Genomic DNA, 26,864 nt, shown 5'->3' with positions numbered 1-26,864 from the left:
GCAGCATGGACTTGCTGCCAAAAGAAATGGGATGTAGGGAACAGGGTGGCCCCACGCAGCACCCCCTACTCCCACCCCATGGGGATCAGACATGCTCCACCAGCCCAGAAAACCATTTTTCTCCCCTCGCCTGACAACCCTGTGCTGCTTTCTCCTCCCAAGATGGTCCCTGCCAGTAATAGCAGGGAAAGTCACATCCAAGCTGGGAAAATAACATGTTATTTTCCCAGCTGTGATGTCAGAGCTTGTCACGCACGCCGGCTCCGCAGCGGGGTGGGCAGGGCACGCCTGGATGTCCCCAAATGGTCACTGGGCCTGGCTGACCCCCTGGGGGCTGCAAAAATGTTCCCCTTCTCGGTGGCAGCTCTGCTTTCGCTCCCCAAAAGCATGGGAAAGCGGCATGTCCCTGCCGCCGGCCTGGGGCTGCCCGGTGTGCCACGGCCGTGCCGGGCACTGCAGGGTGCGGCACGCTGGGGGCATCGCTCCCAGCCCCAGAGCATCTCTGTTCCCGGCCCGGGGACACTCACCTCGGGGACATCCCAAACCGGGTCCTTCCCCATCCTCGGTGGCGCAGAGCAGCAGGTGTTTGCAGGCGGTTAGAAAGTGTTTTCTTTCCTCCCTCCTGCTTCCACCATAGTTTCGGAGCAGGTCTCCCTCACCGAGCCGTCCCCGCATCCCGGCCGAGCGCTGCAGCCTGAGCCCCGGGGACGGAGGGACCCGCAACCCACGCACGACGGGAGAGAAACCCACTCCTCTCCTCCTCGCCTCCCACAACACCCTCAGAGGCTATTTCTCCTATTTTTTTTTTTCCTTTTCAACAAGCCTCAAGTCTGCTCTTAAAATGCGCTAAAATGAAGACAAAAGAGAAAGGATCAAATCCTCTTAACCCATCCCCGCCACCCAGCTCGCTCCTCCGGACCGGCACCGTGCGGGGCGATGTCCCCCGCTCCCCACCTTCACAGGAAGGTACCGACAAACCCCCCCACGTCCTTCAGAGGCACTTAATCCATCACAAATTTCACAAAGCCTGGCTCGGGGAAGCGCTGGGCCAGAAGAGCAAACAAACAAGGCAGGAATAAAGCCCGGCTCTCAATGAACGGACCCAGCGCGTGGCTGGGTTTTTATTTCTTTCCCCACTTCTCCTCCGGCCGACCACCTTTTTTTAATGATTGTGTTTCACTTGCTGCCCCGTAACAAAGCCATCACCTCCACCGTGACTCCGGGGAGATGAGTTACAATTACAAATTACCACCACAATTAGTGCTAGTTCTTAGAGAAATTAGAAAGAGGAGCGGGAGGCTCGCGTGCGATTGATTGCTATTCATCCTGCTTTACGGTGACCTTGCTCTGGAGACGATGATATTCCTTCAGCCTGGAAACCGGATTAAAAAAAAAAATTAATTGTAAATTAACAGTAATAACACACATTTCCTTACAATTAATTTAAGCAGAATGAGGGGGCGTGAAGAGCAGGCGTTTGTTAAGGCCTGTACAGTTTAATTATTTTTTTTTTCCACAAGATAATGTAATTAATTTATCTTAGGGGGTGGGGGGACACGGCGGATCGGGAAGAACAAAGGAGTTAACAGGCAATGGAGAAATTAAGATCCCATTATGTAAATGCGGCGTGTTTTACAGCGCTGGAGTTGGGGCGGGGGAGTATGGTGGGGTCTGAGAAATAAGTAAAATAGCGAGACTGGCTGCGCTGGGGAAGGCTGTAATTAGGCAGGGCTGGGGTGGGGGGACTGGTCGCACCCCAGCGGTCGGCGGGGGCTTGGAGGGAGGCCTCGGTGCACCCCCAGAACGAGAGCAGGGAAGGGGAAGAGCCCTGGGGGTGCTGGGTTTCCCCCCCCCTCGGGGAGGGTCCTGCCTGGACCCCACGGACCTCAGCGAGTTGATGTTGATGAAGCCGGTGGCGTCGGCGGGCTCATAGTCCCCTTGCACGTTCATGCTGTGGAGAGAAAGGCACCATCACCGGCGTGGGAGGTCACGGGGGGGGACTTGGGGCTGACTTTTGGGAAGGGAGAAGGACACGGGCGATCCTGGAGCGAGCTGCTGGCGGCTGCGGGGGCTCGGGGCAGGGTCCCCGCCAGTCCCCGGGAAGGGGCACGTGGCCTCAGGAGCAGCAGAGCCACGGGCCACCCCGATGGCTGTCCCCGGGCTCCCCAGAGCCCTGCTGGAGACACAGCCCCAAATTTCCCTCCGTGGTCCCTCGTGTGAGCATCACCCTCCCTCCCTGCGCTCCTGCCCCAAGCAGGGATGCTCGCCCTGCCCCAGAGCCGAGCCCTGGTTCGGCCATCCCGCGCTGGGCAGGGACGCTGCCCCGGCTCCCGGCACGGCAGCGGTGCTGGAGCACACCCCGGCACCCATGGGGTTTGTGGCCACGGCGGCTGGTGCCTCGGTACAACAGCGAGCGCATCCCCGGAGGCGGCAGCAGCCACCCACCGAATCCCCACTCCGATGGTTTCCTGTGTCCCCAAAACACAGGGCTCATTTCCCAGAAACCGCAAACCTTAAAAGAGGAAGGCGGGAGGGGAGAAATAAAGAAGAGAAAAAAAAAGAAAAAAGAAAGAGTTTACAATGATTTTACCTCCCCTGACGGGCTACAGAAAAACCTCTGTGCTTTTATTTTTGCTCATTCGAGTGGTTCTGACCTGCTCTATAATTACGTTACTTTCTACCTACTGTGCAGAGGCATTTCCACACAACTCTGCCTCTCACAGCTTTCTCTCGGGTTCCTGTGACGCCGTCACTCAAAGGCTTTCAAACCAGCGATGTAGAAATCAAAAAGAAAAGGAAAATGGTTGGAGACGCAGGGAGAATAAGTGCCCCTGCTTTTCTCTCCCTCTCTCTTTTTCCTCCGTCCCACCCCCCTCCATCCTCCTTTTTTTTCTTCCCTTTTTTTTTTTTTAATACTTTATTCATTTAATCTCTCCAAGTGAGAGTGCGAAGCATAATGAAGGGTTGGGACGGATTATTAGGAGCTGTTGATTTTGAGGGGGAGGGAAGGGGGGAAAAAAAGGCAGAGAAGAGAAAGAGAGAAGATAATTTGACATTTACTCCGACTGATCTAAACTCATTCGGGTGTATTTATGGCTTATAAAGTGTTTAGAGAGATTGAAAGAGGTTGAGGGAGGGCTGGGGGGGGAGCGAGCGAGCGAGCGAGAAAACAACGTGGAGAAAAGGGAAAAGCCAGAGGAAAAAAATAATATTGACTTGAAAACACGGCTCGTGCTTTGGCTGGCACGTGGCTGGGAGGACAGCGTCACCGGTGTCACTGGCGGTGGGACAGGCCGGGTGGGACGGAGTGGGATGGGATGGGACGGGACGGGACAGGGTGAGATGCGACGGGACGGGACGCGATAAGATGGGACGGGACGCTCGCTGCCACCACCCCTGCCCACCCCGGCCCCCCAGGCCCCCGCTCACCTCACCAGCTCCTCGTTGTACAGCGACCGCGGGGACTCCCTGCCCAGCACGTAGACCTGGCCCTTGAGCACGGAGAGGCGCACGGTGCCCACCACCGCCGCCTGCGAGCGCCCGATGCACTGCCGCAGGAACTCGCACTCGGGGCTGTGCCAGAAGCCTGCGGGCAGGAGGCAGGGTCAGCGGGGCACCGGGGGCACGGGGAGCCCCCGCAGGGCGCTCCCCCCAGGCTAAGTCCTGCAGGGCAGGCCCCGGGTAATTCTCACGGGAAGGGATGCCGTCGCGGGACCGGGAGAGGGAAGTGAGGTGCAGGGACGCCCAGGTTCAGCTCTGAGGGACGGAGACCTCACGTGTCCCTTCCCCTGGGTGGCCCATGGGTTCCACTGAAAGCGGCTGCTGGAGAGGAGGCAGCGGGCCATTCCTCTCCCAGCTCTGCTGGGTGGGGGGTCCTCACGGAAAGGAAAAGCTTCCTTAAGTTAGTATGAAACCGGCACTCAAAAACCAGCGTCTGGGGAGGGTCGGGTGGAGCCGAGACAGACGGACAGAGAGCCTGAGGGGGGACTAGCTCCCAGTGCCCCGGCACGAGCTGCTCTGCCGTGGGACGAGCAGGGCAGGGCTCGGCCCCAAAGGGCCAACCCCGGCTGCGGGCTCTGCTCGGGGGGATGCGGCCCGCGGGGGGAACCGGTGCCGGCACCCATGGCAAGCGCCTCTCCCTCCCGCCCTGGCTCCCGCTGGCATGGCGGGCCCCCGGCCCCCCGGTCCCCCGGCACCAGAGCCTCCAGGAGCCCGGTCGGCGAACGCCGGGCTGAAGCCTGGGCTGGGTGTTGGGGTGACGTGCGGTCACACCGTGTCCCCAGAAACACAGCCGGTGGGAGCAGCCATCGGCATTGCCGTCCACCGAGGCCGCCGCTGGCGTGCGGAGGGGCCGTGGCCCTGCCGGCTGCCCCCGTGGCCCTCCTGTCCCTAAGCGGGGTAATTAGCCGGGGAGCCCTCGGAGCCCTGGAACAGAGCCTGGGAGATGGAGAAGGAGATAGAGGCGGAGGGAGAAAGAGCCCATTCACGGCCCTGCAGTCATCCCCAGGTTTTATCTCTGCCATCGCCTCCCGCCCCGCTCGCACACCGGTGCCCTCTCACCTTTCCTGTCCCAGCTGGGCTCCGGGGCCGAAGCCATTAAAGAAACAAACAATTTCTTTTGTTGTTTGCCCTCGCTGGCCCCCGAGCGGGGCTGCATCCCGCAGCCTTGTCCCCGCGACCTGCGTAGCCCGGATCCGAGGCTCGGCATCCAAGCCCGGCAACCTCCCAGCACCAAAACCACTTCCCTGACCCAGACCCGAGGCATGGGCGGGGGGCTTGGGGACCCCTTCCCCACAACTGGCACTGCCACGCAGGCGGGGACCCTGGGCAAATACACCCCTCTTTTTTGTAACCGTCCCCCAGGTACAACTCTTCAAACGTCAGGATTGATGTCGGGCTGTTGCATCCCCATAAAAATAAACCTGAGGCACATTAAAATAATAACCAGCTACTTAAATCCCGACTCTGCCAATTCCAGGTGCGAGGAAGCCCCCTCCCCTCCTCGCGCCCCCCCAGACACATTCCCCACTGGAAGCAATCCCCCTTAATGACCTTGTAACCGTCATCCTGCCCTAATCACGGCGGGGCGGGGGGACGACAGCATTTCGGGCGGGGGGACGATGGCATTTCCGCACCTGGCCATACCTGCCGGGATGGAGCTGGCTTCAAAGCCGCGCTCCACAATGGGATCAATGGGGACGGAGGCGGGGGCGGGGAAGAGAAACACTAATTCTCCTAAAATCAGGGACTAGTTGCAATAATGAAGTGTTAAAGGAAGGTGAGTTGAAAGCCTGGCCTCCGGCTCGGGGACCCACGGGTGCTGTCTGCACCACGCTGGGGCTGTTCCTTGGGTTCGGGCTTGGCTGCCAGCAAAGCCCAGGGCCGGGCTGAAAATCCCCAGGGATCCAGCATCTGGAGCCGGAGAAACAGCCTTCGCCTGGCAGGGGTAGGGAGGGAGAAGCGAAATCACAATTCCCCCAGTGGCTCTTCAATCTCGTGGCTTCACAACAAGCGAGTGGTTAGAAATAAACAAACAGGCTTATGCTTAAACTAAAAAAAAAAAAAAAAAAAAAAAAGAAAAGTCAAAATAAAAGCAGCCCAGGACAAAGTCTAATAAAAATAGCCAGAGGCAGGAGCAGCATCAGGGCGTGAACTAAGGCAGAGGCTGTGAGCCAAGGGGAAGGTAACTGAGGGGTCCGCGGCCCCAGAAGCCCTCACCCCGCTGGGGCCCTAAAATACAGTTTAAGCAGCAAAAGGGCTCGGGTGTTAAATGCCAGTCGCTGAGAAAGACACAGGAGGGAATGTCCTTCAGAGAGGAAAGTGCCGAGATCAAGCACAGGCATCAACAACTGCAGGGCAGAAGACAGCCCGACCCAGCCCCGCTGGATCTGCTGCTGCCCAAAGCCTGAGCTCCTGGAGTCAGGTTATTTCCAGGAATCATCCCAGCTCTTGCAATTAGAGAGAAATACGTCAAAAGTGATAGGAGGGGAACTGGGAGGCTGAGAAATCAGGACATATGAAAGAAGTAAGTGTTGTTCGGCTGAGGGGCAGGAAATCTCCCCAGTGTGGGGTCTCCAGGGACGTCAGCTCTGATGTGGGCAGGGGATGGAGGAAGAGCCGGGGCACCGGGACACACCGCTGTGACTGGAGCCGTGCAGTGGGTGCCCAGGCGTGGGCAGCGGCGTTTTTGCCCGCCTACAACATTTTGGGCTCATTCTGCTTCCTTCAACCTAGCACAGTGACCAAGTCAGGGTTGATCCACGGAGCAGACCCTGGGGCAGTGCCGATGTCCCCTCCTGAGGATGCCATTCCCGGCCCCCCCAGGGGCAGCAGCCTCATGGCCTGTGACGGGCTGTTCTCTGCAGCAGCCACCCCAGCAGCATGGGGGGGAACTGAGCTGAGACCTCTCAAACTCAGCCCACACAGGCAGCTGAGCAGACCCGAGCTGGAGCCACTGGGTGCATCACAGGAGGAAGGGGCAAAGGGCTTAATTTCTGGCCCTAACTGTGGGTGCAAGCCAGCACCCCCTTGTCCCTTATGGCTCCCAGCCCAGGCCCAGCTGTGCTGGGAGCAGCTGGAAGCCCCTCCTGCAGCCCCCGGCAAAGCCACAACCCGCAGTGCCCCGGTGTGGGCTGCACACCACATAGCATGGCCGGGACCCTCCCATCCCTTCCCACAGCCCCCCGGACCCCGGTGGCCAGAGCCACGGCACCTCGAGAGTCCCCCGTGTCACGCACCCCTGCGCTTGCCCCATCAGGACACGGGGAGAGGTCTCCGGCTTCAAAGCCCACCGCGGGGATGGCCGTGCCGGGGGCCCGGGTGCTCCCGTGCCCCATGGGGCCCGAGGGCAGGCAGAGATGGAGGGGGACGGAGGGGAGAGCTGGGGAAAGACAGTGTCGGGGGGACAAAGGGACAGGGTGAATTACAGCCTGGGAGATGTCTGGATGTTTTAGATGGGACAAAGTGGTGTCACCGGGCTGGGAGAGATGCCGGGAGCATCCCCCACCCGCAAGCCCTCCGGAGGGCAGGCGTGGAGCCCCTTCGGCACGAAAGCAGGCAGGCTGCGGGGTCGAGCTCAGCCCTCGGCGTGAGCAAACCCATCTTTTTCCCTGTGAGCAGCCTCCAAATCCACACCTGAATTTTACAGCCCTGAGCGCATGTACTAGTGGGACCTGCACGCTCCGGCAGCAACGAGGGAGGAGGATGAGGAGGGCTGGGAGGATGCTGCGGCAGCAGGGCCGGGCCAAAGGACCGTACGTACCGTTGTACACCAGCTCGGAGAATTTCAAGGCGAGCCCCTGCTTGATTTTCCGTACTTCCCGGTCCATGGTGAAGGCCTCGATATCTAAATGCGCATGGTATAGGATCGTTCCCGCTGGGGTCTCATAGATACCTAGCCATTTTTCCAGGCAGGGGGAAAAGCAGAAAAAGAGAGAGAAACGAATGAGACCAAAACTGTCAGCAAATGACAAAAAATAATGACTTGGCTGACAGAAGGAGCTGTGGTCGAGCGCATTCAGTCCCAGCTTGCTGCAAAATGCATCTGTCATTATATTCATGCTGGGGCCGAGACAGTCCACTCCGCACCTTGCGGAGAAAATTTCTAGATTCCCCTCTTTGAAGAGGCACTCTGACGAGGCTAAATGACAGGGTTTGGGAACCGATCCCCCCACCGATCCGTGCCCAACGGTCTGCGGCTGAAAACCTGTAATTAAAGGAACGACGCGGGGCACAGGCACGGGGAGCGGAGGGCCTGAAATACCCTCCTCTCCCCTCGGATGGTGAGAAAGAGCCCCACGCATCCACCGGGAAGCAACGAGGCGACCTGGGGGCTGGGAGGACAACCTCATTTGGGGCTGGCGGGGACCCCCCCAGTCCCTTCCTGCCTGCCCCTCCATTGCACGAGGCCTGGGAACGGAGGGATTCTTAATTATTTCGGCAATGGGGGCTAACGCTGCCGGCGAGCTGCTGCCTTTGTTCCAGCTGCTCAGGGCTTATTTGCTGCATAACGTGTTTACTTGGCGCTTAAATACGGGGGTGGCCATGTGCTGCTCTGCTCCAGGTCGGTTGCGGGTGGAAAGCCAGTGGGGGAAACGCTGAGCTAGTCCGGCAGGCAACGTGCGGCAGGCAGGGCTGTAACCTGCCCGTGGCCAGGGCTGCTCCACCAGCGGTCCCCGTCCCCCGCCCACCCACCCACGGCAATGGTCCCCTCCCGCCGCTGGGCATCTGTGCCACGGGGATGGCAAAGGGCACCCGCACGTTGGGTTTTGCTGGCACACAAAAAAAACCCATAGGAAACTGTCCCTGCCGAAGGGGACACGTCCCCAGCCAGCCCCAGCCCCGAAAGGGGGTCAGGGGAGTCCACTGGGCTGTCATGGGGGCTCAAACCTGCACCAGGCTCTGCTCGCTCAGAGCCCGGGAGTGTGGCACAGGCTCAAGCGGGGACCTGTCCCAGGGTGGGCATGGGTCCCACGGACACGGCAGGAGCCCTATCTACCATGGCAGCCCACGCCACTTCCATCAGACCTCATCCCTACCAGGGTCCACGATCTCAGCATCCTACAGGCACGGGACGGGTCTCCATCCCAAAGGAGAGCCACCTCCTCCTCTCCGGCCACCCCAGCGATGCTGCAGCCCGGTCCCCACGGGCAGGTCACAGCATGCTCGCCGAGCACCCATCCCCACAGGGCTGCGGGAGGAGACAGCTGAGTTAACCCCGAAAACCAGCCGTCCCCGTGGGTGCAGAGGGCTGCCGTACGCCCCCTCCAGCCCCCGACTGCAAAGCGAACACAATTAACATTCCCTCTCCTTCCCCTTCGGAGGTGTTAAAGCCAATTTGGGCTGACCAAAGGTTTGTGTCTCCGTGCTCATCTCCCACCTGTCTGCCTGCATCCCTGCCTGTCCTGTTCGACCTGATGCTAGAGGACGGGGGATCGGAGCGTGGCAGCTGGGGCGGAGGGTTGCTGACAGCCGCGCTCCCAGCCTCGCCGCCGAGGAGACGAGAGCCACCTTCAAAGTGACACTCGCAGCGTCTCCAAGTGTCTATTTTCATCTCCCCGTGTTTACAGGAAGAAGACAGAGGTGTCAGCACCGCAGCCTGGCGAAGCTTCAATCACCCCGTAATTACCCCTGGGGAAGGGGGGCTCGGGGGGCAGCCGAGGAGACAGCTGCCGCTGCTTAAAATTTTCTAATTTGTAACCTCGGCTGTCAGTTCACCTCCACGCGAGCAGTTCTGCTGTGCTGAGCGCGGGCTGTCGCTCCCAGCGCGTCCGCCGGACAGGACGGGACGCGGTGGCTTCCCGAGGGGAAGGGGAGGGCTATGCTGCCCACGGGAAGATGCTGCCCATGTTTCCACCGCTGGTCCAGGGCTGAGGCTGAGCGTGGCCTGGAACGGGTCCATCGCAGGGAAGGGGTTTTCCGTTTTCCTCTGCCATCTGCTCAGCGCATCGAGGGGAGGAAGAGGGAAAAGGAAGGAGGAAAAGCCCCAGCCAAAGGCAGTGCTCAGCTCTTTTGGCAGCAGCCGTCCCCCTCCTTCCCGCTTCCTCCCCACTGATTTAATTTACTTCACTTAATTAGCCCCCCTTCAGAGTTAAAAAGATAATTTGATAATGAGGATGTGGAAAGGTGGGAGAGGCAGGGCCAGGCTCCTGCTCGCAGCCAAGAGCCCCCGGCCCAGCCGTGGCCTCGCCGGCCGGCTGCAACGCCACTCCCCAGCACCCCATAATTACCCACCCTCCTGCCACTAAAACAAATACGGCAAAATCGAGTTAATAGGGCTTAAAAGGCTGGCGCAGGCACGCTCAGCTCGCCCTTCGCCCATTAGGCCTTAACGAAGTTCAATTAGGAGCTTAGTAAAAATCAATGCAAATGAATTCTGCTCTTCCCCGACTCCCTGGGACCAGGAGGTGAGGAAGAGGAGGCACCTGGCAGGAGGCTTCACAGCCACCTCTGTGGCCAGGGAGGGCTGCTGCCTGCCTGTGCCTCAGTTTCCCCTGCAGAGCGGGGGTCCCTGGGGTGAAGGGGTCCCTGTGCTGCCCTGAGGAACCCGCAGAGCCCCGGGCCGGTGGGGCCACGGCACGCTGCTGGGATTTAGGGGATCCATCTCCTCCCGCCTGCGAGCCCAGAGCCCATCTCCTGCCTCGTTGACCCTCGCCCCATTTGGGGTCCAAAATGCTCCTGCAGAGCAGTGGTGGGGCCACCCCGAGCCACCCTGCACCCCAAAAGCCCTGGGGGGAGGCAGGTACCCTCCTGCTCCGGCCCCCTCCCGTCCCAGCTCTGCATCTCTCCCGCAGAGCATCTCTCGGAGCAGATTTCTGGGAGGCTTCTGTTAATCCCAAGGCACAAATCCAGGGGCAGGATCCTGCCCAAAGCAAGGGGGAAAACCCAGCGCCAAGATCTCGTCCCCGCGGTGTGCGCACCCCTGCTGCCCCCAGAAAGCCCGGTCCTCCCGCGCCCGCCGGCGCACAAACACGGCAGCGATCGCTTGGCGATGTCACGCAGGAGACAGACATGACAGTTAAATGGGGTTTAGAGAAATTATTAAATGCTGGAAGGGTCACTAGAGCGTGTCAGTGGCTCTTAAAAAAATAAAATAGATTTTGACAAGTTACTCAGCATCCCACATGCAAATGCACAGGCTGGCGTGTGCGGTTTGGGGTTGGGGCTCTTTTTTTCCCCCCTTCTTTTGGTTTTAATTTGATTATTCAAATTCGGATCAAATGATTTGGGGTTTTGCTTCTCCTATTTCGTGGCTGACACTCTTGCAAAGGGGCCAGTACCCTGCAGTGGGGAGGGAGACCGCGGGCTGAGTCTTATAAAAATATTTGCTGGCACCCTGCACAGAAGGCAAGTTTAAAGAAAGGAAGCATCTAATTAGGTATTAATGAGACTTAAAACAAAAGAGTGGGGGCAAGGAGATGGGAAATTATGGTGAGCCACCTCGTTAGTTCTGCACGGGGCAGCTCGCTGCCTCCAGGAATTTCCAATGAAGCTGATTCTGATGGATGATCAATACTAAGAGTCACAGCCTCAGAAACCCATAGATAAGTCAAAGAATTGGCTTTAAAGAACCCTCGGTTACTTGCATCGGCCTCCTGCGCTTTGTACCTGTATTAGAGAGCCCTGTACCCTCCGGGACCTCCCAGGAGCATCCTCCCACGCGAGCACAGAGCTTGGCATTTTTCCCACCGGGAACAGGTCTACGCCTGAGACTCGGGGTCGCCGGTGGCACTGGGACCCCAGGACTGGAGCAAACAGCAGCACTGGCAGCGAGCGGGCAGCTGCCTTCATTAGAGACCAGCGAGAAGTCCCTGTCACTGGGACACCTCCGTTAAAAGCTGATGGGAAGGGAGCGGGTGAGGGCTGCTGGTGTGAGCTGAGCCTCAGCACCCTGGCGATCCTGAGCACCCGCCACATCCCACCAGGGTTTCCCTTTTTTTTTGCTGTTTTTAGGGCAGGGATGGCTCCGCCGGCGAATGGCCGCTCACCTCTGGACTTCATCCCGACAAAACGGTTCTCCACGATGTCGATGCGCCCGACGCCGTGCTTGCCCCTGCGGAGGAGAAGGGAGGTTGCAGCAGCCCCAGCCCCATGGCAGGACACGGGCAGCCATGAGAGGTGAGTCAGAGGAGGGGGACAACGGGGGCCAAACCCCAAATGAGAGCGTGGCCAGCCCCTGAGCAGCACTGGTGACCATTGGTAGTGACCCTCAGATAGGGTGGGTGACAAAGAGATGGATTTTCCCTCCTTTTCTGCTCCTCTTTGCTGTGCCACCAGCCTCTCCATCGCTGGCCGCTGGGGCCAGCAGTGCCGCAGGCAGCCGTGGCACTTGGGCCACAGGAAGATAAACTGGGCAAGGGGCCAGGCCATGCTGCAGCTGAATTCCCGATGACCGAAGTCATTTTAAACCCACTTAATTAACATTTAAAAAGCAAACTACATGGAAAAGTTCATTCCCATTCAGCGCTGGGGACAGCGGGGGATAAAGGTGGAGGCACAGAGGAGGGTGCTGGGCACAGGGTGGGAGGGGTGGGTGCTCCCATAGGTGCTGCTGTATTTTTGGGCAAACCCCTGGGGATGGCTCTGCCCTGGCAGCAGCAGAAGCAGGGCACAGGGTGGCACAGGGCAGAAAACCCCAAAGGAGCAGCTGCTGTGGAAGCCGGGGGAGGACAGGGCGATGGACCTGGCCAGCACATCTCCGAGCCCTAAAAAAGCCATCTCTCCACCCAAAAGAAACACTAAACCCCTTCAGGGGACAGTGGCAGGGCGAGGCAATGCCCTCTGGGATGCGGGAGCCGGGGGTCTGGGGCTCAGCTGGGAGCAGGGGCAAAGGGTGCCCTGCAGGCAGGGGGGGGCCCCGGGGGCTCTGCCCCCACTGCGGGCAGGGGCAGCCCTCACCCAACCGTGGGGCTGGGGCACAGGGTAAATGCAGAGGGTGTTAATAAAACCTCCTCACTCACAGGGGGCAAAACCCCCGTGCTCCTGGCCTCGGAGCCCAGCTCTGCTTGCTGGCATGAATGGCGCAACTGGGAGGCAACTGGGAGGCAACTGGGACAGTCTCATCCTCACGCCGCTGAGCTCCAGCCCTGGGCTCACTGGGACGAACCTGCTGATAGCATCCCAGCTTCCACCCCGCCCCGGGGACGCCAGGGACGCCGCCCTGGTCCCCACCGCCGGCCGGCGGCCGCGGTGGCAGGGGATGGCGCGGCACTCACGCGATGTCGTTCAGGTACGTGAAGAGCTCCAGGGCCGAGCAATGAGCGGCTCCATCCCCGGCGTTGGTGACCTTCACGGGGACACCTGCGGAGGCGGAGAGGGAGAACGGGCAGGATCAGCCGGTGTCAGGATCCCCCCGGAACATCACCCCGCGGGCGCTAAATAGATGTGACAGATATGAACTCTAAATAACTTCTTAAAAAGGCATATCCAAGCTGGTGCGGGGGGGAGGCGAGGGGGGGGACCCACCTCGGGAGAGGAGCGAAATAAATAAATAAAAAAGGCCATAAAAACGTCGTCCCCCTCCTTTCCCCTCCCCTCTCCCTCTCTCTTTTTTAGGGCCTGTGAAATTGCAACCAGGCCCTTAACTAATTGAATTTCACGCCTGGCAATTGTCTTACTGCGCAGCACCTTCTGTCCCACCAGCCCCTGCCGGGGGGGGGGGGGGGCTGACAAATGTGTCCCCCCCCTCCCCACCCCACCAGCGCAGGGGGCATCTGGGGGGGACCCCCACACTGGGGCACGGCTGCTCGCACACGCACGCACACGCATCCCGCGGCGGGGCGCTTCCCCGCCATGAATTAATTATTGCACCTTTTTTTTTTTTTTTTTAAATCTTTTTCCCTTATATTTTTTTTTAAGGGCGCTGAGCAGGAGCGGGCCGGGGGGGCGGGATTGCTGAATAGAATGAGGCATTTTTCTTTAGCGGTGTGAAATGAGCAATAAATGTATTAGGAAGCTGACAAGGGGGCTGCGGGGCCCACAAAGAAAAGCGGTGCGGAGTTGGAGGCTAATCCCCCCTCCATCTGCCCTCCTCATTACCATTGAACGCACTATCAGTTGCCAATCAGCCTCAATACCTCCCTTTCTAGTCTTTATTACGAGGCGCCCGCAAGAGCCCCGTCTAGTGACGGGGGCTGTCAGCTCCCCCCCTCCCGCCCCCCCTAAACCCCCTATTTTCCAAGGGTTTATAAACTCAGTTGTAAATTGCTATTAAATGTAACTCGCGGCAATAATGAACCTTAAGCTGCTTCTCGGCGCGGGGCCCCCCCCCTTCCGCGCCCTCCCCTCGCCCCGGCTCTTTCTATTCGCATCCTCCGCCGGGGTATTGGCCGGGGTCCGCTCGGCGGAGAGCCGACGTTGTCGGGGCTGTTGTTGGCGAAAGCTGCTTAGCCTTTAAAATAGTTAATAATTAGATTAAAACTTCAAATAAATTAACTAGGGGCTGAATGGGCTGCTGGGAGGGGGGCTGCTCCTTGCAGGGGGATCGTTATAATGGAGCAGGGATGCTGGCAGTGGGGAGGGGGTGCCCCCTCCGAGCGGGGTCTCCCCAGCCCGGGCCGGGCTCGCTGCTGCCAGGATGGATGGCGGCACGGGGATGCCCATGGCCGGCGGAGGTGGCAGACGCTGCCCCGTGGCCCCTCTCTGGGTGACGGCTCCGGGGCTGGGCCCCGCCGTGCGTCCCCAGGGGTGGAACGGGATGTCCGCGTCTCCTTCGTGCAACGCTGATAGCACCACTGGCCAAATCCTGCCGGAGCATCTCCCCAGCTGTGACACCGGCCAGGGCCACCTGTGTGTCCCTGGGGCCACCTATGTGCCACCCTGCAGGAGAGGCACCCCGTGCCCGCTGCACCTCGATGGCTGGGGCGGGGGCTCGGACCCCTCTCCGTGCCAGCAAGCCCCCCGAGAGGTACCCAGCCCCTCTGCACACCTTGCAGAGCCCCACCTCGCTGCAAGCACCTGAGCCCTGACGCCGTGAGTCGGGGCTCACCCGGCCAGGGATGCTCCCGGCTGCCGCCGGCCCCCCCGTCCTGGCTGGGAGCGGGGTTCGGCTTCGAGGGGCAGAGATGGAGGGGCCGGCTGCGAGGAGGTGCTTACCCCGCTCAAACTCGATCTCCAGCACGTCCGGGGTGTCGGGAGAGGTGGCCGGATCACGGGTCTTCGTGTAGAGCCCGGGGGGGGCCTGATTCTGCGGGGAGGGGGAGAGAAGAGGGAAAGTCGGTGGCATTGGCATTGCCCACGCCAGCAACCCCGACCCCCCGCGCGCATCCCCCATCCCAAAGTGCGGGGCCAGCACGGTGCGGCACCGGCGCTTACCGGGGCCCCGGGAACAAAGGGGTTGGAAGAATCAACCAATTTTTCCCCTCAACTTGATCTCATCTTTTCCTCCGACGCCCCCGCAGCTGGAGGCGGGATGGCTGCGGAGAAGCAAGTCAGGCAGGGAAAAGCGGGACGATGGCAGCGAGCGGCAGGGCGGGCGCCCGCACGTCCCCGCGCCGCGGCCGGGCTTATTCGGCGCTGACCGAAAAAACTAATGAGGAGGCCTGACCCCAGCAGGTGCTCCAGGCACACCGGCTCTTTCATGGTGTCCCTGGGGTTAATACACACGGGGGAAAATAGAGGAACAAAGAAAAACCCATTTCAGAGCACATCAACCTTTATGTATATTTTTTTTTCCAGATTTATAGGAAAGAGGCATCTTATCTCCATCAGAGCCGGGGCACCGGAGGCTCGGATGCTGGCGATGAATTGCCGCAATTGAAGCGTGTGCCAGCCGGGGGGGATATAATAAAAAAAAGCTTTTCGTCCCAGAGAGCAAATGCTTTGCAATTTCGCGTGCCCCCTCGGCACTCGCCCACAACACGGCTGCGTGCACTGGCCCCAAAACACTTTCGGATCCCTGTTTGCAAACTCCTGTCTCTAAAGGGACCCCCCCCGCCATCCAGCCAGGGCTCCGGGAGGCGGAGGGGAGGGAAACTGAGGCACGGAGTGGTGGAAGGGCCCCCCGCGGAGCAGGGCTGGGCCAAAGCTGCCGCCGGCCGAGGTCGGCGGGGCCGCGGCGGAGGAGCCTCCAGCTGAGGAGTCCCAGCCACCAAAGCCCCGGGGCAAGCGGCTCGGGTGGCGTTTCTCCAAGCTGAGCCGCTCCTGCTAATGTTTGCAGCGGTGGGAAACCGGCATTTTCCCGCAAAACCTGGCTGGTGAGAGCTGGAGCTCTGGGCATCCGCGGGCTGCACCAAGGGCTCTGCCTGCACCCGGGGCCCTGCCTGCACCCGGGGCCCTGCCTGCACTGCACACCCAGCAGCCTGGCCCGTGCTCCCCCTGCTTCTCCTCTCCTTTTTAAAGCACAACTTCTGCTGCTCACTTTTCCTCCCTCCTCCTCTACCTCCTTTCCAGAGAGGAAAAAAGGTAGAAAGCAAGTTAATTAAAAAAAATGTTAAGGGAAAACTAATTTCTCCGCAGAAGTTTTCATCTAAAATTTTTAAAGGTGCGAAATAAGCCTTTTAGTGAAATCTTCCATCGGGTTTTTTTTGTTCAATAAATAGCAAAGCCCAATCTCTGCCAGCACCCAAGGACAGCCTGCCCGGCTGCAAGCACCCCTGCCACCCCCTCCGTGCCAGGGGGTCCCCCTTGCCTCACCCCAAACCCTGGGGCAGGCGTCCCGGCAGCGACCGCAGCCGAATCCCGGGAATACGGACGTAACTACCCCAGCACACGTTCCAGCAAAACCATCCTCAGGTTCCCATTTTATTCTCATTTTTGCCCCTTTCCCTTGTTTTAAACAAGAGGCACTCGCAGGCGCGCCTCGCCCGTGCCCCCTGCGCGCGCGCACGCACAAATTACACGGGCTACGGATTTCAATTTTACATCGTCTGGCCTTTCCTAGCCCTGATCACACTTATTAACTAGACGAACCTGCGAGAGATGATGAAAAACTTTGAGTTCAAAAGGAAAGATGGGGAGGCGGGAGAGGAAAAAATACCGGAAAGTATTAAAAACTCTTTACTAAACATTGGAAGTCAAAGTCAGGTAGTTTCCAATTTTCCGAGCCAACTATGAAAACCCCTATTAAATAAAATAACTAAATAGAAATAAAAGTGACATTTGGCTTGCATTCCATCATTACGGTGCGAGGCTGTCCTCTTTTTATTCTCTCTCCTAAAAGCACAGTTCAAATGACAAATAGTTTGTTGCAGTGTATCAATGCCTCCTATTTATCCCTCCCCGCAGGGGGGCCTAGTCCTGCAATGTCATCTTTAAAGGGGAGAGAGGAGAAAAAAAAAAAAAGAAAAAAAAAAGGGGGGGGAAGAAGGAAGAGTGTGTGGAAAGGGAGAGAGGGAGGGGGGAAGAAAGAAGCAAGAAAAACGGGGCAAGAAGAGAAGAAATTGGAAGCAAATGGTCCATGAAGTAAACCATGATGCAGAGCTATCGATGCCGCAAATGGTTTATTCATCCGGCTGATATTGTTGTGCCCGGGACTGAATGAACTCTTTCAGAGTGCCATATGAAGTTAAAGCAAGTAAATTTCTATCTTTCTCCGCATTAGCTGCCTCATTGCCCTTCAATCGGGCCTCACAGAGGCAGAAAATAGCTCAACCATCTGCTTTCAAATCCCTGCGTTTGGCAGGTCCCGGGGGTTTGGGGAGGGGAGCCCGCCGCGCCTGGCACCCCGGATCCCACCGCGCCGCTTCCCGGGACGGGGAAGGGGACGGCGGTGATGTCGCGCGCCGGGAAGCCACCTCCCGGCGCTGGCGGTGGGAGAGGTGCCCAAGCGGAGGATGCTCGGGGATGGGGTCGCCGCTCTGTTCTCTGCTAACCTGGCCCCCTTTTCCCAGCCGGCACTGGGAAGGAAGCGGGCTTGGCAGAGCCTCGGGACCGGGGGTCCTCCCCACGGTGCTGGGTGCGGAGGGGGGGGGTCAGGATGGGTGCACCGGGTCAGTCCCTTGCCAGCTCCAGCTGGAGGCATGAAAACCCACCCCTGTGCCAGCCGCTCTCCCGGAGGAGACGAGCCCGCGAGGGCCTCGCTTTGCAAAGCCTGACCCGCAGACACCCCTCCGGGGAGCACCGAAGGGCGAGCAGGACCCCCTCTCCACCTTCCTCTTCCTCACGCCCCGGCCGGAGGCACGCGCCAGCCCAGCCGCAGCGAGCCGGCCGTGGGCCACTGAGCTCCAGCCAGCTGCTCTCCCCCTCCTCTCCCTGGACTGTCTAATTAGCGCTGATGGATAGTTTAAGTAGCCACCGAGCGTCGCGGCCCGCTGAAGCATGAACAGCGGGCAGGGGCCAGCAGGCAGCCGGACCATGGGCGCTGCTGGGAGGCAGCCGGGGCCGGACCCACGCCTCCCGGTGCGATGTGCCGCGCTCACCGGCGGCGCCCGGCCGCAGCACCCACCGCCACCGGGCTCTCGGTGCCGTCGGCAGCCAGCGCTGCCCGGGAGCCAGCGGCCCCACGGGTGCCCTCGCGGTGTCCAAGCCTCCCACGCGAGGGGAGGTTTTACCCTCTTTTACCCCGACAGCGGGATGGGAAGGCGAGGGCTGGGCGAGCTGCCAGCACGGGCAGGGGCCCCGAGCCGCAGGGGCCAGCCCGGACCTCCGTCACCAGCCCCGCTCTCCCACCAGCGCCTCGTCTGTCTAACGGCTCCTCAACTACCGCCCCGTGACATTGTCCCCTCTGGTGTCACCCTGAAACGGTCCCTTCCCCTATTCACGCCGGCAGCAATTAACGTGCCGGGAGAGGCGGAGGGGCCGGGTGGGCGGCAGGGCCGCACGCGGCCCGCCGTGAAATTTCCAATTAGGCTGCGAACACAGGAGACGCCCTGGGCCCTGTGCCGCCGTGCCGGCCGGGCGGCTGTGATCGATTACCTTGGGGTTCTCCAGGATCCCGGCTTCGTAGCTGTGGCGGGCAGGGAAGGAGAGAGAAGTCACTGCAGCGCCTGCAACCTGCAACCCCAAAACCCGCCGGGACGACCCCCCCGCTCCCACCACCCCACGAGGTTGGGCGCGAACACGTGTTACGGATCTCCAGGGGCTTTCAGCAGCAACCCTGCAAAGGAGCGATGATGATGCCATGGGGGACGTGGACAACTGGGCAGAAAGGGAGGATGGAGGTTTTGGGGTCACCCTTGGCCAGCACATGGTGGGGCAGCCTGGGACTCTGGAGACGGGAAGGGCAGTCCTGACCACGCAGGACGGGGGGATTGGGGCCCCAGGCTCTGGGTCCTCACCCCATAGGAGCTCCCTGCCCGCCCGGCCTCTCACCTGATGTGCATGAGGTTTTCATCCATGCTCCAGGGAGTCTGGGGTGTCACAGGCACCGGGATGCCGTGTTTCTGCCGAGAGAAGGGGAGCGGGGCTGAGCCAGCCTGCGGGGGAGAGCCAGCCCCGCCGCACCGGCTCCTGCTGGGATCAGCCCCAAAAGCACAAAAGCACAACCCAGAGCCACCAGCAAGGCAGCACAGAGCAAGGTGGACATCTGTGTCCCTGACCCGGGGCACCATCAGCTGTCACCACGACGGCCACCTCGCTGGGGACATCAGGGAGACGGTGTGGCTGGGAGGAGAACGGCCGCCCCAGCCCTGCCGCAAGCTGAGGAGCCCCAGAGCTCCCCACGAAGCCAAGCGACGGAGGCGTCGGCACGGGCGTTGTGTGCTTTTTCTAGGTCCAGGTCCAGAACGTGCATTCCCCCGGCTGAGTTCCTCCTCAAGGGGAGGTGACAGGGGACAGAAGTCCCCAAAACCACGGGATGCTCTCCAGCCTAAACAGGACTGATGCTCTGCCACACGTGCCCCCACAGCCTCGCGCACACGCGCGGCGATACGGGCGCACGGGCGGCAGGCGTTCCCCGCGCCCGGGGACACACGGCCCGCACCGGCCGCCTCTCTGGCGCAGCGCGCAGAGCCGAGCCCGGCTCCCTAACAAGGTCACTGGCGCGCTCAATTATCCGCTGACATTTCAATGGGGGAAATTGCCTGTGAAGACGAGGTGAATACTTGCGGGAATTAGCAGGAGAGGCGACGGCGGTGAGCTAACAACCGGAGCCGGCGGGGACGTCGCCCACCCCACCGGCATGCCGAGCGGCCATGTCCCGGCTGCGGGATGGCCGCGGCGAGCCGGGGCTGGAGATGGTGGCGGCGGCTGCGGGTTCCCACTGTGCCTTGGCATGTCCGTACCGCCGTACACCACCGGGCAGATTTGCCATTTCAGTGTCACCACAGCAGGGACATCAGCCAAGGACTCAGCCAGGAACAGAGGAGCAGGGGCTGAGCAGAGGCTCCTTGTTTGCCAGGAAATGCTTGTGGTTGTTAAATCACGGTCCTCAACCCATCACGTGAGATGGGAGCAAGGTCCTGAGATACCTCCTGAGGCTGCAGAGGGTCTAACTTACCCCACTCCTGGGGGAACACTGCCTCATGGGTCCTGGTTTGCTGGTCCCACGCCGTAGTCCCAGCGTGGGATCCCCCAGGGTCCCCCTCCCAGGCTCTGGAGGTGGCTGCTGGGCAGCCTTTGCCTCCTCAAACCACAAGGTTGGGCTTGCCAGGAAGGCAAAACACTACCTGCTGGGTGCAGGTACTGGGGATCGCCTGGCTTCTCCAGGAAAGAGCAAGAAGATGCCTCTCCCTATCCCGTCCCTGGGACGGATGGAGCTACAGATGCCTCCCAAACCCCCAAAGCCCGCCTTGAATACTGCTGGAGGACAGACCTCAACCCTGCCTGGGGTCAGACCACGCTCCCATCGGCACCTGCCCCCTCATCCTCATCCCAGCGCCCTCGTGGATGTTGGCAGAGGACATTTCACCTTAGTTAATTAAAGCCAAGCAATTAATGCTGAGGGCTGTTTACCCTGCTGGGCCGCACACAGCCGCGCAGGGTGCTGGGGGGGCTGTGCCCTCTGACGGGCTCTCCCTGTGCCGCCGGGCACAGCCATCTCACCCGGGATGGATAAACGCATCTTTCAGACCCAAATACCCCCGGGACCACGAGCCATGAGCCCCAGTTGATTTACTTTCCCAGGCAGCCCCCTGCCCTCTGCCTTCTCCTGGCAGCCGGGGAAGCCCGTGGTCCCCAGCCCATCCTTGCCCCACGCCGATTTTCCATGTTATTACTTCAAAGGTGATCCTCCAAGTCCAGACCCACGTACCAACGTCCACCCATTAACCTATTTAACCCATTTAATGCTGAAAATAGCCAGAGACTGAGAGGCACTGCAAATCCTCAACCCAAACCTCTTCTCTTTGAACGGGGCCCCAACCCAATTTCATTACCCTTTCCCCCCTTTGCAAACAAAAAACCCAACCCCACAACACCCCAAACAAAACCCCCAAACCCAAAACACATGTTCCATTTTCCATATAATAAAGCCGCGGCGCTCTTAATAACTCCCCTATTTGACAATTTGTTTGGCAACATATGGAAAGCTCTCGTAAACTCGCCCCTTCATAATACGACGGCAGATGGCAAACACAATCCTCAACACGCTGCTCTCGGCGGCCCTAATGGGCTCGGAGGGCTCCTCGCCCCACGCCGCATCCCTCCGGCTCCGCACCTCGCCCTCCCAGAGATTACCCAGGCAGCCTCGACGGCAGCTATTTAAAAACTGAAGCAATTTTCTGGTTTATGCACAGAGCTGCCTTTTCCCTTTTGATTGATTGAGCTGAGTTGTCAAGCATTTCCATGAAGTCGCTAAAAAAGAAAGGTACCCTGGTGGGCACGTAAAAACCTGATGCAAAACTTCTAATATGTTTTATTGCAACTTGTACTTCAAAAAGGAAGGGACAACAAAGGCGAATGTATTTGCTTTGTCTGTTATGCAAGTCAGGGAGCTGGGACCAGTTTCCCTGGAAAGCGGGCTACCATTAATAGCCAGGTAATTATGGGGCTTTTAGAAAGGCAAGAGAAAAAAAAATAAATAGAGGGGGAGAAAAACCCCAAACCCTGACCAGAAGGCTCCGGCGAGGTGCTGCAGGGCTGTCGCGCAGGGCTTGCTGCCGTCACCCACCAAGCCACGGCGAGCGTCCCGCGACCCCTCCGGGCAGCCCGCGGCCGCCCTGAGCATCCCTACCTTGGCGTAGTCCATCAGCTCGCGGCGCCCGGGGAAGCGCTGGTAAAACTCGGGCAGCCTCCACGGCGCGATGACCTGGCGGGAGGGTGGGAGGTGAGAGGAGAAGCCCCCGGCCCCCTTGCAGCCCCCGAGCCCCCTTTGCCCCTCAGCACCCCCCTGGGCTCCCCGCAGGAGGCGGCTCCCGGGGAGCTGGGACCCACAGGGTGCCAGTCTCCCAGCCGAAATTTAATCTCCCCGCACAGGGGTGGCGTGACCCAAATCCCTGACCCTAACAAGGCGCTGGATGCAGCATCGATTATCCAGCAGCTGCCTTGGGACTGTTTCCTCTCTGGCCTCGTAGTGTTTGGGGTACAAATAGGTCAATTAAGGATCATTACAGCCCCCTCAAATGCCAAAACGTCTCTTCATGCAGCTGGCAGCTTGTTAAAGCGAGGCACGGCCGCTCGTGTTGGTGTTAAAACAAAAGTCCCCACCAGCTGGGGAGGGGGCCAGGAGCCCAGCGCTGGTGCCCCGGGGGACAATTTTGGGTGCCTTACCTTGATATTAGGACACAGTGCATAGCAGGTGAGCTCGAACCGAACCTGGTCGTTGCCCTGAAACACAAATGGGAGTTGCTGAAGGGTGACCCCACATTGGGGCGGGCTGGGAGTTGGGTGCCCCCCACCCTGATCCCACTGGTGGGGGAGAGGGCCTCATCCTTGGACTAGCTCGCCCAGGGCCATACAGCATCCTGGGGAGAGGAATGTGGCCTGGCAGGGCTTCAGGTTTGGATTTGGGGAAAGAAACTGCAAAATTGGTGGGAACTGTTAAAAAAACCCCACAAAACAACAAAAAAAATAGATGAAGGAACATTAAAAGTACAGACGACAAAACGACAGCTCCTGGCTACAGCCCCACAGCTTCGTCCAGAGACCTGGGAGGCTCGGGGGCTGCTGGGTGCTGGGAGAGCACATGTGCGGCGGTGCACACACGTGTGATAGCACACATGTGTGATAGCACACACACGTGATGGCACACACACGTGTGCAGCCTCTGAGACGCTGCTTGGCTACAGCAGCAGCTCCCCTTGCAACGCTGGAGACCTCAGGCACGGCGGGCAGGGACCCGCTGTTCCCCTGCTGCCGGCTGCTCTCCCTGCACCGGGACGGGACCAAAATCCCGCAGCAGAGAGCCGGCGAGGACGTGTCTGAGGGTCTCGGCTCCAGCCGACACAGGACAGCCACTTGTCCTGTGTCTGCTGGGAAAAGCATCCCAGCCCGTGGCTGGGGAGACCCTTGGCCGAGCGGGGTGTTTGCAAATCCCTGCGAGAGCCACCAGCCAGGAGGGATGTCCGCTGACGCTGCCCGGGACTTCATAGACCGACGCCGTCCATGCAAGAGGGGCATCACTTCTGTCCTCCCAATAATGCCACTGGGATGGAATTGCTGGCATTTTTCACTGTAAAAGCAAGGCCTAAGGCTGAGGATCCATCTATCTCCTCCATTCCCCCAGCACAGCAGGGGGTGGGAGGGCTGGCTCTGTCCCACAGGGTCACTCCTGGTCCCTCTGCATGGCTGGTTTGAATCCAAAATGGCCTTTTCCTGGTTCTCCTGACAGAATTGGGCACCGAGTCATCAAAACCCTGATGCAGCTCATTCACCTGGCTCTGAGGGAACCCAGCTGACCCTGGGGTCACCCAAGAGCCGTGCTCTCCCCTGGCTTAAGACTCCTAAAAACAGAAGTAGCGGAAACCCAGATTTGGATATTTTCCCCCCTCAGGCATCAGAGGACACATGGAGGGAGACGGCGAGGGGGGAGGATGACCACAGTGTGCAGGATGATGCAGCAGCTTATAATTAAATAGCTCTGAACCTCCCTTCATCTTAATTGGCCCGTGCTGATAAGATCCCGCTAATGAGGCCAGGTAGTCGGGAAGGGACGAGGAGCGAGCCTGGCAGTTACTAGCACTTCCAAGGGAATAACGCTCACCAAAGCCTATTTTCCACCAGCACCAAGGGGCGCAAGGACCCCCCTCCCCTCCTCTTGGCCCCGGCCTGGAGGACACATTTACGACTGGGCTAGGAAATCCCCGAGGACTATTACATGCAGGCGAGTCCATCCGCCAAAGCACTCATTTCCCTTACAGGCCCAAAACAAGTCCATCTGCTCCGGCAGCGGGGACACCGCAGATGGCCTGCATTTAAGACGCCGCAGCCGGGGACGGGGCGCAGCCGGGTCGAGTTACCCATGGTCGGTCCCTGCCTGCGCCCGCGGCTTAATGGCCTGGGAAGCAGCCGAGGGTGCCCCTGCGAGCGGGGCCGGCTGGTGCTGGTGGCACCCAGGAGCGGAGGGGACGTTGTCACATTGGGGGTGCGTCACTCAGGGGCAGCCTCGAGAGGAGGCTTTCAAGAGGGAGCTGCTGGGGACAAGCGAGATGGACCAGGAAGGGGTGCGGGGAGCCCATTGCAGCAGGAGCAAGAGTTATTTCAGCCATGAAGCCCGCCAGCCCCATGGCTGCCCCTCTGCCCCGTCTCCCCACTGCCGACATGCCTCTTGGCTGCATCTAATGTCCCCCTTCTAGCTGGGTCTGCAGCCATAGCGGGGGACACCCAAAGCCAGCCCCCCAAGCCCAGCCCCTTGCACTGAGACCCCGCGAGGTGGGCACCTCGCCTTTGCCCCTGGGCCAAGACGGACACACTCTACGCTTCGTGTCCCTGCGGGATGGGGAGGAGGGGTCATCTGGCAGGTCCTGGGTGAATGCACAGCACCCAAGGGCCCCCACAGAGTCGTAGCTGGGGCCAGCCGGGCTGGTGACAGCGTCACCCTGCCCCGGTGTCCCCGCACCGCGCTGGGCAGCGTGCAGGCAGGGGCTGGAAGTGCCGGGGGATGGCCCACGGTCCCATCACGCGGGTCCCACGTTCCCCGTGGAGGATTCCCCCCTCTCCCGGCGGCGGCTGGCCCCGAGCATCCTTTCCACGGTCTCTGGCTGCCTCTAGCGGCAAAGGGTCCTTCCTGCGGCCGGCGGCGATGGGGACAGCCCGGGATGGGGACAGGGACGCGGACAGCCGCACCCTGCTCCGAAACGCCCCGGGAGGTGCTGGCTCAGCCCCCGCCGGGTCCTGGCCCGGGCAGCCCGTGTCTGGAGCAGCTTTTAGAAGGTTGCTGCAAAAATCGGGGAGTTCGGCTGTGACGCGAGCCTGACCGATGGGGAGAGGGAACTGAAATCGGGCACAGAAATCCCAGAAGGAAGAAGGAAGTGTCAAAACATGGTTAGGCTTTGCACAGCCCCACAAAACACCCTGTGCACCCCTCCTGGCACCCACAGCTTAGCCCGGGCCCCCCCCCAAGCACCCTGTGCCATCCCTGTCCTGGAGTTTCCATCCTCCCTCACCTTGCCGGTGGCCCCATGGGCGACGTACTGGGCTCCCTCCCTCTGGGCGATCTCCACCAGCTTGCGGGCGATGCAGGGCCGTGCCAGCGCCGTGCCCAGCAGGTACCGGTCCTCGTAGAGAGCGTTGGCCTGCACTGCCGGCCAGATGAACTCCTCCACGAACTCCTTGCTGATGTCCTCAATGTAAACCTGCCGGGACCGAGGGGGCCTTGCGATGTGAGGGTGGCTGGAGGGAATCCCACTCCTCTGGGGTTTTGGGGAAGGTGCAGGAAAGGGTCCCTTCACCTCCCCTTTCCTAGATGCTGCTAAAAGGTTTTGGTACAAAACCTCTGGAAAAGGGATTCCTCACTGGTACTGTCCCCCTGCTGCAGCAGCCCCAGACATGGGGTGTGTGAGACCGCAGGGCTCAGCCCCACAGCGGGGAGCAGGGGGGACTCAGAGCCCCCTGGGCACCCAGAGAGAGGGACACTCTTACCTTCTTGGCCCCCAGTGCCAGTGCTTTCTTTCGTGCTGCCTCAAAATCTTCCTTCTGCCCAATATTAGCCTGGAAGCGGGGAAAAAACCAAGACTGAGTTTGAAAGGAGACCACAACACCCAGCGCAAGCCCAGCCTGGCATGGGCATCATGCAAGGCACTGCAGAGCCCTTGCTGGCTGGGCTTGAGGCCCTCCAGGGTGGGCAGGTGGGGGGTTCCCCCCGAGACGGCATACCTCAGGGCCGTACCTCCCTCTGCCAAGCCCCTTGGCCCTGCCCCGACGCGCTGCCCTCATTAGCAGAGGGTCATTTGCTGGCAGGGACAGACTGTGCCGCACAGGGCTGGCAGCTCAGCAGAGCAGCACCCGGGCTGGGCAATGGTTAACGGGCGAGAGCGGGGTCACCACCCCAGCCACACACGTGCCAGGACCCCTGTCACCCACCCCACGTCCCCAGACCCGTAGCCCCGTGTCCCCTCCAGCCCCCGGGGATGGGGTGTACATGGGGCTCACCAGGTAGGCGACGACGTTGTAGCCCTGCTCCTTCAGCCACACCAGGATGCAGGAGGTGTCGAGGCCCCCGCTGTAGGCGAGGACCACTGTGGCCTTGGACTGAGCCATGGCGCTGGTGAAGCAAAGGGAAGGGGGTTCACGATGGCCCCAGCCCCTGTCCTGAGCGTCAGGCTGCTCTTGCTCAGCATAGGGACGCTGCAGTGACACCATCCCCGGTGGCTCTGGAACTGGCCATGGGGCAGTCACAGTCCAGCCAGGCGCTGAGGGCAGCCGGGGGTGAAGGTTCTCCCAGGGGTGGGCAACGCAGATTGTCCGGGGGATGAATAACAAGGAGACAAGAAGCAAAGCCCGTGGCAAGCTGAACACTTGGGGCTGACAGCAGCTTGGGTGGGTGGAGGAGCACATGGTGGAGCCACTGGTGCTGGGACAAGCTCTCCGATTAAAACACGGACTCCCCGGATTGCTCTCGCTCGCAGGCAGAGCGCGCTGCTGCCAGCGGGTGCCAGATGCTCCCGAGGGACCAGGGCCACGGGCAGCACGCCGAGCCCGGCTGTGCTCAGCCCGGGTCTGGCTGAGCCCCCTCCTCTGCCGGGAGCGCCAGGCTGGGGGCAGCGGGCAGCGCAGGAGGGGACTCACTCGGTGTCAGGGGGGATCACTCGGACCGAGAGCCCTCCCGGGGCTGCAAGGAGCAGCGGGAGGGCTGGGGGCAGGAGGAAAAGCCATAGCATCGTGGCCACGTCCAGGCTGCGGCTCCCAGCCAGGGAGGGCACCCTGCCCGCGTGCCGGCCAGCGCACTCGGCGGCAGCCGGGTGATGGACGAGGCCAGGGCAGCCATCGGGGCCACTTCGCTCTTACCTTTGCTTCACACCGCTCTCACTCGGGCAACCCCAGCACAGCCTGCCTCACGCTCCGCAAGCACCCTGCAACGCCGAGGGGCCGGGACTCAGACACAGGCAGCCGGC

At 60.6% G+C, this 26,864-nt stretch overlaps 1 protein-coding gene across 1 annotated transcript; it reads right to left on the bottom strand.

The window, feature by feature from the left end:
* Positions 1 to 246: 246 nt before the first annotated feature.
* ASS1 (argininosuccinate synthase 1) lies at positions 247 to 26,014 on the bottom strand. Its single transcript, XM_082008993.1, has 14 exons — positions 25,903 to 26,014; positions 25,393 to 25,461; positions 24,918 to 25,106; positions 22,084 to 22,140; positions 21,548 to 21,622; positions 18,748 to 18,818; positions 18,352 to 18,382; positions 14,593 to 14,683; positions 12,714 to 12,798; positions 11,487 to 11,551; positions 7,262 to 7,393; positions 3,430 to 3,586; positions 1,886 to 1,951; positions 247 to 1,372 (listed from the first exon to the last, which is right to left on the bottom strand). The coding sequence occupies exons 1-14, from the start codon at positions 26,008 to 26,010 to the stop codon at positions 1,318 to 1,320; spliced, it is 1,251 nt and encodes a 416-aa protein (XP_081865119.1). The 5' UTR covers positions 26,011 to 26,014; the 3' UTR covers positions 247 to 1,317.
* Positions 26,015 to 26,864: the final 850 nt, after the last annotated feature.

The sequence above is a fragment of the Phaethon aethereus genome (genome assembly GCF_964289735.1).
Source record: "Phaethon aethereus genome assembly, chromosome: 20".
Taxonomy (NCBI): Eukaryota; Metazoa; Chordata; class Aves; order Phaethontiformes; family Phaethontidae; genus Phaethon; species Phaethon aethereus.
Note: the sequence above shows the minus strand (reverse complement) of the source record. Positions and strands in the feature narration are given on the sequence as shown.